This window comes from Heteronotia binoei, chromosome 15 (genome assembly GCF_032191835.1).
Source record: "Heteronotia binoei isolate CCM8104 ecotype False Entrance Well chromosome 15, APGP_CSIRO_Hbin_v1, whole genome shotgun sequence".
In the NCBI taxonomy this organism is placed as follows: Eukaryota; Metazoa; Chordata; class Lepidosauria; order Squamata; family Gekkonidae; genus Heteronotia; species Heteronotia binoei.
The window spans coordinates 66,133,645-66,149,891 of record NC_083237.1 but is presented as its reverse complement, the minus strand read 5'-3'; the positions used below and the strand labels follow the sequence as shown (position 1 = coordinate 66,149,891).

Here is a 16,247-nt window from a genome sequence, read left to right as displayed (position 1 = left end):
CCCCCCCCCCCGCCCCCGAGGAAATCAAGGTGCCCGGTAAGATCTTGCTTGAAGAAAAGGGGACATGCCTAGATCACCTCCTAATCCCAGAGGATACCAAAGGCTTCAACACAACTGCCACCCATAGCAGTAAGAAAACCCCCTACGGATGTCAGGAACCTAGACTCCTTCAAAGATTGCAATGCGCTATTTATTCACTTCTTCTCTCCCCCAGTGGAGACCCAAAATGGCTTATAATAGTCTTCCTTCCTCCGTTTCACCCTCTTGGCAGCAGCTCCCAGATGTGCTTAAGGCTAACAAAATTAAAAGTGGGATGCATGCTGCAAGTTGAGTTCCTTGGGGGTCCTAAAAAGACTTAAGGGCACATGTTTACATTTTGCAGAATATTCATTTGTAAGTAGTATATTCCCCCAGCTGAGAACTGGGGGGAAATGCCACAATAAGGAAGTAATTTGGGGGGGGGGGGACATCCAGAGTGGAGAAATCATTGGGGTGCTATTCAGGTGGGCAGCCGTGTTGGTCTAAAGCAAGAGAAGAAAGTTTTGAGTCCAGGGCACCTCTGAGACCCGCAAAGTTAGTCTCATTTTAAAGGGCAAGCTCTAAGCTATTAGATTTGGTGTTTGGTTTTAGGCTTGGAGACTTTAAAAATTTTGAATTATGTCAGAAGAAAGACAAACTCGTGCAAGAGCCCACTCTCTGGACAGAATGCAAGGTCAATTAGATGCTATGGAAGCTAGGATTCTGAAGGGTATGGAGAAGATGTTAACAGCTGTTACAAAAGAACTTAAGAAGGACATTGGAGATCTTAGAAAAGAAGTAAAGGCTTTCAAAAATGAAGTGATGGTAGTGACAAACAGAGTCAAGGATGTTGAAGAGAAAGTTAATGTACATCCTTCCACATTAAAGCTGCAAGAGAAGGTAACAGTACATGACTGCAGACTAATGGAAACTCATGTGCGTCTGAGAGGGGTTCCTGAAGGGGAGGGAACTGATTTAATGGAATATATGGTGAAAATAATTGCTGATTTTTTTGGAGGAAGATCCTGAAAGGTCTAGAAACATGTTTGACAGTATGTACAGAGTTAATTCAGCTTGTTGCCTTGGTTTTCAAGCAGGGCTGTGTCTAAACCTAATTTAGGACACACAAAGTAGTCCCACATCTGTAGGGAGAGGAGTGAAAGAGGACAGTTCTAGGCGGATAATAGGTAGCTCTCCAGAAGGAGGAAATGATTGATCTAAAACATTTTTATGCTACTGTGTCACCCCAATTCAGAGTTCCTAAGGTGGCAAACCCTAAAAAAGTTTAAAATGCACATGTATAATATTTAAACGAATTAAATAAAGACTTCGGGCATCTATTCTTGATCTGGTTGGCCTCCCCTATCGGCACTGTCACCTGTGCTATAAACTGGATTAATATCTGCCATCTCTGAGATATCACGATGTGAGACAGCCAGGCTGGGCAAGATATGATGATGGTAAAGTTTTATGAGTGCTGTTGAGTTGTCTGTTTATAAAATGTTTTGATTGTATTTTATTGCTTTATCACCCTGAACCCTATGGGGATCGGTGGAATAGAAATATATTAAAATAAATAAATACAAGCACATATGGCAGCAGGTCCCAGATATGCTTAAAGGCTAACAAAATTTAAAGTGGGATACATGCTGCAAGTTGAGTTCCTTTGGGGTCCTGAGTCTGAAAAGACTTAAGGGCACATGTTTACATTTTGCAGAATATTCATTTGTAAGTAGTATATTAGAGTATGAATGTCCCAGAAATACTCAGTTATAGTTTAAATAATTGTGTGCTAAAACTTTTAAACTTACAATTCTTCCAAAGAGATTTAAACGTATTGATTTCTTTATAAGATCAGGACTTGGATGAGCAAGGTTATGTGAGAAAAACAGAGAACGATGTGTGGTTTAGACAAGAAGTGCCCTAATTAATTTGCGTAGCCGCATGTGTGTTCCTAGATCCCTGACTGCAAGTAGACATGCAAAGCTGAGTAGAAGATCTGAAATGAAGCAGAGACTCCTGGGAATTTCCTGTGTAAATAAACAAACCTTGGTAGCGATAGGTAAATCTTGAGTTCTGCAACATAGTGTGGTAAACTAGCATTATCTCTTGGTAGTCAAATAGAGCCTGATAGCCAAATAGAATGTTCTCAGTTTAATTTGTGCCAGGACTTGGCCCTCAAGCTTATTTTCAGAGAAAAAGTTTCTTTGGATCATTGATATAAAAAGGAGAGAGGATTTGCTAGATTTTCTCCAAATTGTTAGGAAAATGTGACTTGCTCCCATCATTTCTTAAGCTCAAAGGGATGGGCTCTCAAACCTGAATCCCAGATTCCCTCATTTTACAAATGATTGCATTTGGCCGAAAACAGTCTTAGTGCTGTTCTTCATAGCTGCAGCTTTGTTCATCAGCTGCTTCTTTTTCTTTCTGTAGTTCTGTAATATGGATCCACAGGTGAACCTCAGTGTTACCTTCCAAGGTGACACCCAGACCTTCCTCGTATCAGATTCATCAAATACAACATGGGCTGATGTGGAGGCCATGGTGAGTTGGGTCCAGGGTGCTCAGTCAGCGCAGAATAAAAGTAGATGAAGGATTTTGAGAACTAGTAATCTCGAGAAAAAGCTAAATGTGATGATCCCTTGAAACGAGATCTTCCATTTAACTTTCTAGATACTACGTCTGTGTTCCAGGCCTTGTGGGCTGTATGATGTCTCTTTCTAGGAACTTCAGCACCTCTCTGTTCCCATTTATCATAGTAGAAGCCAGGGGTATAGTCCTGCTGACAACCTTACCAAATCATTCTTTTCATCCTTGGGAGATAGAGGCCTCTGTGAGTTTTTCTTGGGTTTGCTTCAGATTTGAACCTGGCATGGAAAATGGAACCTCACAAACCTTTTTATTCTCTGGCGACTAACTATGCAATCCTAAGAATACTTTCCTGGGATGAAGCTCCCTTGAAAAGATCTGAAGAGACGTGCTTAGAATTGCTCTCAAAAATGTAAGGAGTGGCATTGACTGAGTGCGTCTCTGTTGAAGGGTGATTTGGCTGAGTTTGCCCTTTGAACACAGATGTTTACCTTGCTTCCACACTCACAAACTCAGGCCCATGACTGTTGCGTTTGTTCTGTTGAGCCTGGCAGATTGTTCTAGACTATTGACTGTGTTTCTTCAGCTCTCTGGAATTTGGCATCGGTCATAGAATGTAGCACACTAGCAGTTTTTCTTTCTTTATTCAAGTTTCTAGTTCTGATGGGTGCACATAAAAGCCTGAAGATGAGTGGACGGTGTTTGCTGAGATGAGATATGGATGTGCCCAGATAAAATGTCCAGTTACCGCCCTTTGGGATCCCTTATGATTAGATGTAGAAAAATAAAGTATGCAAAATAAACATGTCTGGAGGCAACCCCACACCTGCCACCCATGGCCTTGACGTGAATGCCTGTCATGACCTCAGAGGCCGGAGTCCTGCTGCAGATCGCCTCCTGGGCCATGAGAACGGGGGAAGACGTGAACACTGAGGACCAGAGTGAGAAGTGCAGCAGACGTGCAGCTGCTGGGAGAGAGAGCTAGAAGTTGTCCACCCCAGGAGGGGGCGTCCAGGAAGCAGAGGGCAGCCAGGAGAGCTAGTCATCCCCCACCACCTTGGTGCCTGCTCCAAGGTGGTGGGGCAGGAAAGGGCAGTAGGATGGAAGGTGGGAAGGGGAAGAGTTGGGAATTAACTATGAGAGTGGCCTCCAGGCCAGCCCATTGGCCTCCTTCCTGTGAGGGATGAAGGAGATTGGTTGCAGAGGCCGAAGGCAGGCTGGGGGGGCACAGTTTCAAGGGGATCAGATTGAGCAGCCGGAGAGGAAGAGCCTGTGGCCCCTCCTCTCACAGAGGTCTGAGGCCATGTCAGTTGTCCCTGGAAAGAAATCAAGCCCACAGACCTAGAGAAGCCAGGGCTTGACGGCACAGATGTGTACAAATGTCCTTGATGCGCATGATGTAAATTAGGTGATGAAATGCCATTTTCTTTGTGCAGAATTTTGATAGGTTTGGAGTATATGCTGTACAGTTCATATGGAAGGGGGAAGTTCTTCCCTGGTGTTAACAGGGCACTCCAGGTGTTAGAAGGGTGTGTCTAAGTCCATGTTTCTCTGTAATGGAAACTGTGACATCATGCTTTCCTGTGTGTCGATTCTCTTGCAGGTAAAAGTCTCATTTGACCTGAATAATATCCAGATCAAATACTTGGATGAAGATTGCGATGAGGTATTATTCCGAAACAGATTTTATAAAGAGCCTGTTTTTAAAAACAGAAATTTTGGGAAGTCTCTGTCCAGAAGTGCAAGAAGTCTTAGATCCTGTAATGGGACTGAAGTTTAATTAGAGAAGCATGCATTTCCTTACCAAATAGCTTTCATACTGAGTCAGCATACACCTGACCTGTGTTGTATAAAATTTCTGTTTGGGGTTATGTAAGTTATCTCTGGAAGTCTGTTTACACAATCAGGACTGAAAGATAGTTGTCATGAAAGTACATTCCTGGTCTGCAAGGAATCCCAGTCTTTGCTTTTGCACTGGATTATTGACAAGTTATTGCCCAACCATCACCCTCTAGAGTTAACACACAGGAACGATTGTGACGTGGTCAGATTTCACAAATGCCTCAGGCCCCTGTGACTTTTTTATTTATTTACAGTCCGTCTTTCTCACACTGACTCAAGATGGATTATGCATAGTGAGTCAGTACAGTCAACTAAATGAGACATTCACTAACCAGTGCATTAGGATTTTAGAAGCCTGAATCTATCATGAAGAACTGAAGCAGGGCATAAATATTCACAGGACACATTAAGTGGTACAAAAATTACATAATAGGAACCTACTTACAATAAGGTGTACATAGCAGCATAGATCACAGTCTCTAAATCATTTATCAAAGTAAGCTTGTGGACCATTTTGCATAGCGCAACCTTATTACCTGCCCAGAAAAGCCCTGTTGAATAATTCAGTTTTGCATAGTTTGTGGAATGCCAGAAGAGTGAAAGTTTTCCTGACTTCCTCATTTCTTAAGCTGGGAGCCATGATGGAGAAAACAGGTTGGCACGCACAGAAGCCCCTGCTGACATGAGCAAAGTTGTCATAGTGGAGCATGGCGGCAGGACAAACACTCGTCAGGGATGCCCTGAGCTGATCTAGCATTGAGCAGGGGTTGGACTAGATAGCCCGTATGGCCCCTTCCATCTCTGTGATTCTAGACAGTCCCACAAATAAGAGGGGCCAAATCCACAAAAGGCTTTGTATACAATACCTAACATCTTAAACTGATCCTGGTAACTGATGGGCGACATGCAGAATAGAAGTAAAATGCGTGCTCCGTCTAGCTCCCACTAACAGCCAAGCTGCAGCATTCTGGACCAGTTGGAGTTTCTGAGTTGATTTTGAGGGGAGATCAATATACAGTGCACTACAGTAGCCTAGTCTTGAGGTTACTGTTGCCTAGATCCAGGTGGCCAGGTGAACCAGATCTGTTAAGGTGCCATCTTACAGGTTAGGCTGAGTTGGTGGAAAGTATTTTTTGCAGCTGCTTTAATTTGCCTCAGATCAAATCTCATTCCAGTAAGCAGTCCAGTTAAATGTGGGTTGCAGTTTCTCAGTTTGGAATTGCACTCTAACAAGCAATGCTGGTGCTTGCAGAAGGGTTTTCAGGTGCCAGGACTACTCACGAAAGCACAGTCCCGTGCTAGGAGATGCAATGCTGGCATTTAGAGTTGGTTCTGTAAGTGCCACAGGAGTATTCTTAAGCAGACTTGCAATACGTAGACCTCCGTAGCTATGATCTCATAATTTCCCTAAGGTTCATGGGTGTGCATTGCTAAGATCACTCAACTGCCTGACTGCAGAAATGTATTCCTGTGGCACTGGCGGGGTGGGGGGTGGGGGATTCTTAGTGTTCACAGTTTCCAAAGATGCTGGGAGGAGGATTAAACTGTTGTGGGGAGAGAACAGGAGACTCTTCCCTCTACTCCAGGTGTTCTGCTCTTCTAAAGTTTGTGAACCTCAATGGAAGATCTTGAGACAAATCTCTTGGAGTGGAGAGGCATCGGGCCCTAAATTGAACAGTGTTGCAGGAATCCCTTCCTAGTAATGATCCGTGTCTCCTTATCTAAAATAAAAGAGAGGTGACCTACTGATTGGTTTTTCAGAAGTATTTTGGGTCCCCTCCTGACGCTGAATGTATGAAAGACTGAGAGGAGAATTGGTTTAAAATGTTTAACCTCTTACTTTAGCAAATTCAAGAAGGAGTAGCGCGCACACATGCACACCCCACCTAGGCAGCAATTGCTCTCTCACAACCAGTATGAGAGCCTAGCATTTTAAAAGCATGTAACAAGTGATATAATATGTCTTTCTTTGGATTAGCTAGTTGAGAACATAAGCTTTTGACTTACAGGGTACTTCCCTAAGTTATTTATGTATACCAGGGCATGCTACACTGTCCTCAGTCTGCAAAGTGGATACAGGAAGATTGACCGGTCCCTTAATTGGGTTACTGTTACATGACAGAAGAGTGCTTGACAACTGCTTTTTTATTTCTTTGGAAACACACAACATTTGTTTTAATGTTTTTGATTGTTGGGGATCCCAAATTGGGGGGAAAAGGCAGCGTAAGAATGTTCTAAAGCAGTGGTCCCCAACCTTTTGGGCACCAGGGACCAGCAGGATGGGAGGAATGAATTTGACTGCCTCGCCCCACCTCCTCCTCCCATGTTTATTATGTTAAGCCAGAGGAAACGTCTTCCCGGCTCTTTAAAAACTCACCCCACCCCCACGGCAGCAGCGGTGAGCGATCCGCTAAACAAGCGCTGCCTTTGCCTCCAGAGGCAAGGGCAGCACGGCTTGTTCAACGGTTGCTTGCTGCTGCTTCCGGTTTCTCCCGCAGATCTGCTGCTGCTGCAGGGGAGGGAGGTGAGCTTTTAAGGAGCCGGGAAGGTGCTTTCCCCAACATAATAAACACGGAGGAGGAGGCACAGGGAGGCTGTGGGGTACCGCAGAGGGGCAGCTGGGCTGGTGGCCCCGTTGCTAATGGGCCATGGACCGGTAACGGTCCGGGGCCCGGTGGTTGGGGACCGCTGTTCTAAAGAAGTTAAAACTAATCAGTTTGTGTGAAAAGTCCCCTTTTGCTTTAGGGTGGTCAGTGTGAGCAGCTGCAAATGGACTCACACTTATTTTTGGTTTCTTTTCACAGGTGTCTGTCAACAGCGCAGGTAAGTTTCTTGAGGGCTCTGAGCTGCCTTCCCATAAACAAAGGCAAAAGCTGTAGGTACTCTAATAGGAGAAATTCAGGAGCAAGTGTTTTCTGTCTTTACACAGCATGTATTTTCTGTGCACAGGAGCTCATGCCTCATTTTCTCCCTCCAAGGTGGGACTATAAAGGATGGGTGTCCCAGTATTCTCCTTCCAAAGCAGAACAGGTGGTTTTGTCTGTGGGGCTTTTGAATTCCAGTGGAGTTACTGCTCTACAGGCTTCGGGTCAAAGATTTGGATAGTGCATCCAAAGAAGTGTGTGAAACAGTCCTCTCTTTGTCCTCCAGCATCCTTCTTTTTTTCAGCCTGTCTTTTGATACTCTCCTGCTTTGGGCCTCTGTTTCCCCACCAGTGCTGGGTGCCTACCACCCCAGTGCCCAAGCCCATCTTTTAAAGCCAAACAGACATTTTGAAATTGGATCACATTTTTTGCTGACACAGAAATAAGGCAGCCGAACGTTTCCTGGCATTGTGGCTGCACATGTCAGCCGGAGGGAGGGTGTGTGGCCTCTGGCAGGTTTCTTTTTTCAAGCCAGCTAACATCCTTTCACAGTATTTTTAAAAATCTGCCGTGAAAATGTTGTGAAAGCAACATCACCCCAGAGTCGGAAACGACTGGTGCTTGCACAGGGGGCTACCTTTACCTTTATTATGTCTGTGCTTGAGTTAGTGAGGTGTAAGAATTGGCTATTAACATTTGCAGAGCCTGTTTTGTGGTTAAGTGCGCAGACTCTTATCTGGGAGAACCGGGTTTGATTCCCCCCTCCTCCACTTGCACCTGCTGGAATGGCCTTGGGTCACAGAGCTCTCTTATCTGTGAGAACTGGGTTTGATTCCCCACTCCTCCGCTTGCAGCTGCTGGGATGGCCTTGGGTCAGCCAGAGCTCTCTTATCTGGGAGAACTGGGTTGGATTCCCCACTCCTTCACTTGCACCTGCTGGAATGGCCTTGGGTCAGCCAGAGCTCTCTTATCTGGGAGAACCGGGTTTGATTCCCCATTCCTTCACTTGCAGCTGCTGGAATGGCCTTGGGTCAGCCAGAGCTCTCACAGAAGCTCTCACCCTCTCAACCCCACCTACCTCACAGGGTGTTTGTTGAAGATAAAAGGAGATTGTGATCCACTCTGAGTCTCTGAGATTCAGAGTAGAGGGCAGACTATAAATCCCATGTCATCGTCTTCAGATCTCTGAATCTGTCACAAAGATGTAAATGTTAGTAGAATATCTTCACAGTAGGTACCAAGCTGCTCTGTGATGGTTTGTATCCCCAGAACTCTGTGACTTCTGCAAACATTTCTGGAAGAGAGATATTTTATATTACCCAATTGAGCAGGGGTGGCCAACAGTAGCTCTCCAGATTATTTTTTTTGGCCTACAACTCCCATCAGCCCCAGCCATTGGCCATGCTGGCTGGGGTTGATGGGAGTTGTAGGCAAAAAAAAAAAAAATCCGGAGAGCTACTGTTGGCCAGCCCTACAATTGAGGATCAGGACATGACCTGTTTCTCCTGATAGCAGCCAGTTCTCTAGCCCATGGCAAGACAGTCCATGAAATGGATGGAATGCTGGAATTTCCTCTTCATTTGCTTGAGCAACCTTCCGGCTTGGGAAAGAGGGATTTAATTTGCTGGTGCAAGATGAGCTTGTTTACACAAAATTTGTTGAGCGTTAGGTTAGTTCAGCAGGCCCTGAGTACAGACCATGAAACGTGCAAAACTGCGTTTCCGTGTAATTGTAGAACCAGGGGGCGCTCATGGTGTTTGTCTTGTTTCTCTTTCTTTTCAGAGGAGTATGAAGAAGCTCTGAAGGTAACATCTTTTGCCATTTTCAGAGCACTGCTGCTCCACAACATTGGGAGTGAAGAATCTGTGGAACTCTTTTTCCTTCTGCACATCTTGGGGTTGCCCATTTCTATGGCTGTTGTTCTGAGGACCCTCTTCAGCTAAGGGTGGTGGGGCTGGCCCAGCCTTTCTTTGCAAGGGCTTAAGAACTGCCTGGATTTCACTTCTGTAGTGGGATGGAAGGCAGGGGGAGCTGGGACACTCAGTTTGTTTCCCCACCAGTGCCCAGTTTGGTGTAGTGGTTAAGTGTACGGACTCTTATCTGGGAGAACTGAGTTTGATTCCCCACTCCTCCACTTGCAGCTGCTGGAATGGCCTTGGGTCAGTCATAGCTCTCACAAAGGTTGTCCTTGAAAGGGCAGCTGCTGTGAGAGCCCTCTCCAGCCCCACCATGAGAGCCAGTTAGGTGTAGTGGTTAAGGGGGCTGGACTCTTATCTGGGAGAACCGGGTTTGATTCCCCACTCCTCCACTTGCAGCTGCTGTAACAACCTTGGGTCAGCCATAGCTCTCACAAAGGTTGTCCTTGAAAGGGCAGCTGCTATGAGAGCATTCCCAGCCCCACCCACCTCACAGGGTGTCTGTTGTGGGAGGAGAAGATATGGGAGTTTGTAATCCACTCTGAGTGATTCAGAGAGAAGGGCGGGGTATAAATCTGCAGTCGTCTTCTTGTATAAATCTGCAGTCGTCTTTTTTGCTGATGTTGCCCATCATGCACCTGTGTTGTGGTGTGCTGTTGCAGTCAGTGTGGTCTGTCCCAAGAGTTCACAAATTTTTGTAGGGTCCCTCGCATGCAGCGTGATGCAGGGTCAGGAGAGAGAAGCTGTTGTGGCGTATTCCAAGCCCACGCCTTTCAAATTGAGGGGTCTTTTAGCCATGCTAAGTCTGTTCTGGTAATATTACGTACACTTGAGATAGATTCAGATGGGCAGCCGTGTTGGTCTGAAGCAGCAAAACAGAGTTTGAGTCCAGGGGCACCTTTAAGACCAAAAAAGTTTTATTCGACGTATATAAGCTTTCATGTGCAAGCACACTTCTTCAGATCCAGCCAGTGGAATAGAATCTCCTTAACTCCTACCTACAGGAAAAGAGAGAATGGGGGGGGGGCAAGGGCCAAGATGCATAAACTGAGCTGAAATAGGATCACATGGCTGTTAATATCAATGAATGGCAGCAAATGGGAGTTTGTAATCCGCTCTGAGTGATTCAGAGAGAAGGGGGAGTATAAATCTGCAGCCTCCTTCTATAAATCTGCAGTCGTCTTTTTTGCTGGTGTTGCCCATCTGAAGAAGTGTGCTTGCACGTGAAAGCTTATATACTTCGAATAAAACTTCGTTGGTCTTCAAGGTGCCCCTGGTCTCAAACTCTCTCCTGCGGCTTCAGACCAACCCGGCTGCCCATCTGAATCATAACAAAGAGATATGAAAACGAATGAAAGCTAGAGTCCAGCAGCATCCCTGAGACAAACCAAGCTCAACCCTGGGCACAAGCAAAATGTGCTGAGGAGATAACCCTTTTGACTTCCTGTTCAGGACAGGTAAAATGAGTTACTTGAAGATGTACTGATGCATTCCAGAGGGGTGCAGAACTCTTGTGAAAGGCTGAGTAATGGTATCAGGCCAGTGGGAGATTAGCTGGTGGCAGAGGGACAGCTTCCTCTGCACTTGGCCTGGTTCTGTTTTCTAGAAGTCACCTGAACTTGATTTGTGTGTGTGTGTGTGTGTGGGGGGGTCTTTTCTTGTGGCTCATTTCCTGACTCAGCTGCTGTGTTTCAGTTTTCTGCAGTTGCCTTGCCACCTACTTACTGGAATGAGCTGGGCAGGACTGCATGGTCTCAGATTCAGGCTCCTTTTCTTCAGAGCGACTGCCTCACTTTTTTGAGGGATTTTCATTCCATTTGTAAATTCTGTCATTCCGTTTGCAGTAATTGTGTTGTGTTGCATTCTGTGTTAGGGTGTGTCTTGCATAAGAAAGTTTTATACGTGGCTCTTGAGAGAGGGAAGAGAGCGAGGGAGTGTGGAAAGTTATCTTTATAGCAAACTCTTTCTTTAGATTGCTGCAAAACAAGACCACAAGTTACAGATGAATGTTTATGAATTAAGTGCTGCTCCAGGCACCTCTTTGTGTCGAGTCCTTGAGGCATCAGAGGTGTTTCCTGTTCCTGAGGATGGGAGGAAACCTCTCTCCCACTTCTCCGCGCTTCCTCAGACCTTGGGACCAGACAGAGACCTGGAAAGAGAGTTTGAGAAGACTCAGGTAAGATCAAAATCTGTTTCCTTCTGCTAATTCCCTGTGGGGTGGCTGTGTTAGTCTGTTGTAGCAAAACAAAAGAGAAGTCCAGTGCTGTTTTAAAGACTATCAACATTTATTTCAGTACGAGCTTGTGTGGAACAGAGTTGATTATTGTGTTTGAAGAATGGAGCTCTGTCTCAGGAAAGCTCATACTAGAATAAATGTTGATAGATTCAGGTGGGTCACCATGTTTTCTGAAGCAGCAGAACAAAGCTGGAGTCCAGTGGCACCTTGAAGACCAACCAAGATTTATTCAAGGTATGCGCTTTTGTGCACAAGCACAGTTGTATATGAAGAAGTGTGTGTACAACTTTGTTCTTTTGAATAAATGTTGTTAGTTTTTAAGGTACCCCAAGACTTCTGTCTGGAAGATGCTTTTCACATATATCAAGCTTTGCTTTCAAGAATGTTCTGTACATTCTTGAATCAAGCTAATGATAGAGTTAACACCTGCCCTTTTTTTATCAAAGTGTTTAAAAGGGTTTGGAAAGAGAAAAAAAAGTGGGGCTGGATCCCCATAGGTCCAGCAGCCTTGAAACTGAGGTCACAGCAGTGAAGTAAAGGGCCCAACCCTGGGATGAGGAAGGGAAAACCAGAAATCTGAATCTGGGTTAGTATTCAAGTTTTAAGTGTGATTTTTGTTTTGTTTTTTGAGGCTGTATTTGGGACACGTACAGAGAACGAAGGAAGCTGCACACATTTACCTATTAGCCCCTCTCCCCAAATACCCAGCGAACCTTGTTGCCAAGTAATCCAGAGCCACTGGGTTCTGCTGCCCTGTTAGAGTCCCTTCAGTTTAACCGAGCATGTTTCTGAGCCAGGCACCTGCTTCAAAGGCAAGCCAATTTTGGGAACTCTTTGGCGTTCCAGGGCTTGGCTTTTCCCTCTTGGGGCAGCTCTTCCTGTTTCTCTGGCTTACCCAAGTGAGCCCAAACCCCTTGAGCTGCGCAGACCCTCCAGAGTGCCAGATTACAACTGCCACACACTGCCCAGACTGCAGCACCCAGAGGGGGCATTACCGGCCTGAAGTGAATGTGCCGCATGGCCACCGGAGCAGGAGGGAGTCACACGCTCAGCGGCAGCTGCCTGCCTTGTGCGGGACAGGACCAGCTGGGCTGGAGTTCTGCAGTGGTGCCACCAGGGAGGAGAAGTGCCCTGGGGAAGGCAGGTAGGCAGACAGGGGCCACAGCGGGATTGGTTGCAGCCAAGAAGAAGCTCCAGAGTGGGGCGGGACTGGCTGGGCGAGGCAGGGCTGGAGTTCCCCAGCTGTGCCACTGGGGAGGAAAGGAAGCGCCCAGGGAGGCATGTAGGGTTGCAGTTGAAAAGAAGCTCGCAGCAGCAAACCTCACGGCTCCTGATCTGCGCGGTCACATGCAGGGTGCCCAGTTCTGTGCCCCCCCCCCCATATGCCGGTGCCTGTCTTGCCTAGCCCTGTACGTGATGTCAATACACTTAATTATCCAGATGAATCCTGAAATACAGTTCAGACTGTTTGTCTTGGCATTAGCTGCAGGAAGCGCAAGTTGCTCGCCCTGTTACCCTCTGAACTGCATCATCACTGTTTCTTTCCCACAAATCGGGCACCTGAATTAATAGCGAGGCATTCTCCCTGTGCAAATGCAAAGATGTGGTGCTGTAGGGGGCTGTATGGTACGTTCCAGCTAAAAAAAAACGGGAGGCACGTGTGGTTGTTTCAGCAGACTCAAAACAGCTCCCTGTCGTCCAGCAACTTCACATAGCCGCATTAGGATTTTATCACTGCATACCAAGGTTGCAGGTATTCTGCTTATATTTTAAATGTGTGTTGCAGGTCTTACCACCAAAGTTATGCTAGTTATTGATTGTGTTAATAAACAGTGACAAAGTTTTGATGATTTAGTTTGACCTTTTGCTGGGCATGTTAATTTGCATTAACTTAAAACTGTAACTTTGTGCTGTAAGAGATCGTTTTTCCGCTCGGATGTTGCAGTCCAGAGGCAATATGTAAAACCGTTCCAGTGAAAGAGCCTTGGGTGGGCCCAGTGAAGAATCTTAGCCCTGTCCTTGCTTCTCCTGCTGTTATCCACAAGAGAATCCCTGTGGCTTTCAGTAGCACCTTGGGACATGTAGTCCCTGCTCTGGCTAATTTCAAGCAGGAAGTCCTCTCATATTTTTAATGGGGAAATGTAGCCAAGATTGAAAAGCATCTAAGTGTGTTTGCTTTGGCCTCTTGAGTGGATTATGAATAGATTCAAAGAGATTGTGTGCGTGTTAAACCGTGCAGCTGCGTTTTTTTTATTTAATCTTCCCAGAGTAAGGACCATCCCAGCCAGGAACCTCCTGAGTGGTTCACAAGCTACTTGGAAAAGGTGAGAATTTGTTGCTCTAGGGTTTTGCGTGTTGTTTACACTTCCAGTCCTTTATGCAGGAGGGGCCTGGGAGATTTCCTTAGGCTACAAGCTGAAATTTGACACTAAACCACCCCCAAAATGCCAACAGGACAACTGCACCATGATGCACAGCTGGAATTGTTAAGAGGGCCCCCTGCAGGAGGGGGGGGGGGAAGGGTAGAATCCAGCCCTGTTTGCTTATTTAGCTATTTATAACCTGCTCCAAAGCGGCTTACGGTGTTTTCCCAGCAAAGGTGCACAGATGTGGTTCCCGTCACATCCTCCATTCCAGAAGGATCCTTGTACTTTTTGTCGTTTCCTTTCTGTAAATTCCACTGAAGCTACCTGTGTATACCAGTTCAAGAATTATGGGAGCAGAATGAGGAGGTGCTTTTAGCAAAAAGACGAGTAATCTTGCTTTGGTTGCCCCCCCCCCCTTTCCTTCCAGTTTCGGGAGCAAGTGGTACAAGAGACGGTTGAGAAGCTTGAGCAGCAGCTGACTGAGAAGCTGCACCTTTCCAGCCAGCTGCCTGGCTCCCTGAGCAGCTCTGCCCGGCACTCCCCTGCGGGCAACCCCTTTGACTGGCTTCTCCCCTGCAGCAATTGCCAGGCTCCCATTATGGGCATTCGCTACCAGTGCAGGTAGGATTTATGCATTTAAAACATCTACCTTCCACCGTTCTGACTGAAATTCCAAGGTGGACACAGTGTGGGTGAAGGCATCCAGCGGGAGGAGACATCTGCTAATCCATACAATGTGTTCTGGGATTATAAAAGCTTGAAACAAGGATGTGGGTGGAGAGGGTTAAAGGGTCCGTTTGTTTCTTCTGCCACAGATGCCGAATGTGGCATCCCTCCGATTTCAGTTGAGTGGACATTTCTGCTTAAAAGAGGGACGTTATTAGGGACTTGTGGCTAATGAAAACATGAAATGAATCTAGCAAGCCAAAGGCAAACTAGGCTGTAGGGCCTCTTGGTGGTGGTGGTGGTGGGGTGCTGCTTTTTATACCCCTTCTCTGACGAGCTCTCCTTTGCTTTAATTCTCTGACTTCTTAATTTGCCTGCTTTCTTGGCATCAAAGAAGGGGGGAAGGGGGAGAAGAGGCAAAGTAAGCCAGACGAGGGACTCTCTTCTCACTCATGCACTTTCATCTCATCCTTCCTGCTCTGTTTCTGTTTTGGATCCCATGAAAAGAACGTTGGGTTTGGCTGCTGAACTTCTAGGAGGCAAAGGCTTGGCTTGTCCTGTCTCCCTAGGGCTCACAGGCAGACAACAGTTGTAACGGGACCAAACCATTTTAGCCCAGTGGGTTTAAGAGCACCACAATAAGTATACTTATGTCTTGTTTTTCCTGGTTCTTGCTCTGTCTGTGCCTCTTGGTGTGCTGAATTGATTTACCCCAAGGAGACAATGCTGTTCCTTAACGATTGGCCCCTCTCTCTCCTGTTAGCGTGTGTCCGTCCTATAGCATCTGTGAGCTGTGTGAGGCTGGGATATATGCCCACGATCCCAACCATGTGCTTCTGAAGCTGCGGAGGCCTGCCCTGTGCCTCTCGGAGACATACAGCCTCGGACAGTTCTCGCCTCGCCTTGCCACTCTTGAACATCTCAGGCAAGCAGCCGTGTTCTTTACTTTATCCTCCGCTTCCAACTGCTGGGCTTTTGGTGGTTGCACATTAGAGGCTTGTCTGAAACTCAGGCTCGGTCCAGCCTCCTGTTGCCAAAGCTCCTTGGCCTGCCCGAGTTCTTCCTTCAAGGCCCACTTGCCCCTTGGCGTGATTTCTCCCAAAGCCTGGCTCTTTCCCTAGCTCACCAGGGCTGGTGTTCTCTGGGCCACCTGCTCAGCCCCTGCTACTTGCAGTCTCCTTTTGGAATCTGTTAGGCTCTCCAAAGGATCTTTGGGTGTACTATTAAACCCTGCCTGCGGGAGAGGCCTCAGTCCCTACCTCCTCTTCCTTCCGGTCGTGAACTCTTGAGGCCTCCTGTGAATCTTCTGGTGCATAAAATGAAACCTCGTTGCCGATGGTGGCTTGATTCCACCTTTGAGAGGCTTCCCTGAGTTAGAACTAACCCTCCTTCTTTTTTGGGGCCTCTGCGAAGGCTCCAGAAGCAGGTGGACAAGCGTTTCCTGAAGGCGGAGAAGCAGCGCTTGCGAGCGGAGAAGAAGCAGCGCAAGGCAGAGGTGCGGGAACTCAAGAAGCAGCTGAAGTTACACCAGAAAATTCATCTGTGGAACTCTGTCCATGCTCTGGACAGCGTTGGCTTGACAGCTGCCAGATCTGAGAGCCTACAACTCAATGCACTTCGGTAAGCAAACCTTGAGACTGGGCTATGGAGGACAGGTAGTGGCACCCTTGTTTTTTTTGGATTTTGGCTGGCTCTTGAGTACATCTGAAGGATGCTCTAGCCTCTCCGGGGCGTGGGTGGCACATGATTA

At 46.7% G+C, this 16,247-nt stretch overlaps 1 protein-coding gene across 1 annotated transcript in view; it reads left to right on the top strand.

Moving 5' to 3' along the window:
* Nucleotides 1–2,425: 2,425 nt before the first annotated feature.
* The window catches only part of NBR1 (NBR1 autophagy cargo receptor), a 30,357-nt gene continuing 16,535 nt past the window's right edge, over nucleotides 2,426–16,247 (top strand). Inside the window, exons 1-9 of the mRNA XM_060255663.1 lie at nucleotides 2,426–2,562; nucleotides 4,211–4,273; nucleotides 7,254–7,272; nucleotides 9,096–9,118; nucleotides 11,202–11,405; nucleotides 13,733–13,789; nucleotides 14,259–14,452; nucleotides 15,261–15,422; nucleotides 15,911–16,117. Of these exons, the coding sequence (XP_060111646.1) occupies nucleotides 2,461–2,562; nucleotides 4,211–4,273; nucleotides 7,254–7,272; nucleotides 9,096–9,118; nucleotides 11,202–11,405; nucleotides 13,733–13,789; nucleotides 14,259–14,452; nucleotides 15,261–15,422; nucleotides 15,911–16,117 (1,031 nt within the window). The 5' untranslated portion in view covers nucleotides 2,426–2,460. The remainder of the gene's footprint in view (nucleotides 2,563–4,210; nucleotides 4,274–7,253; nucleotides 7,273–9,095; nucleotides 9,119–11,201; nucleotides 11,406–13,732; nucleotides 13,790–14,258; nucleotides 14,453–15,260; nucleotides 15,423–15,910; nucleotides 16,118–16,247) is intronic.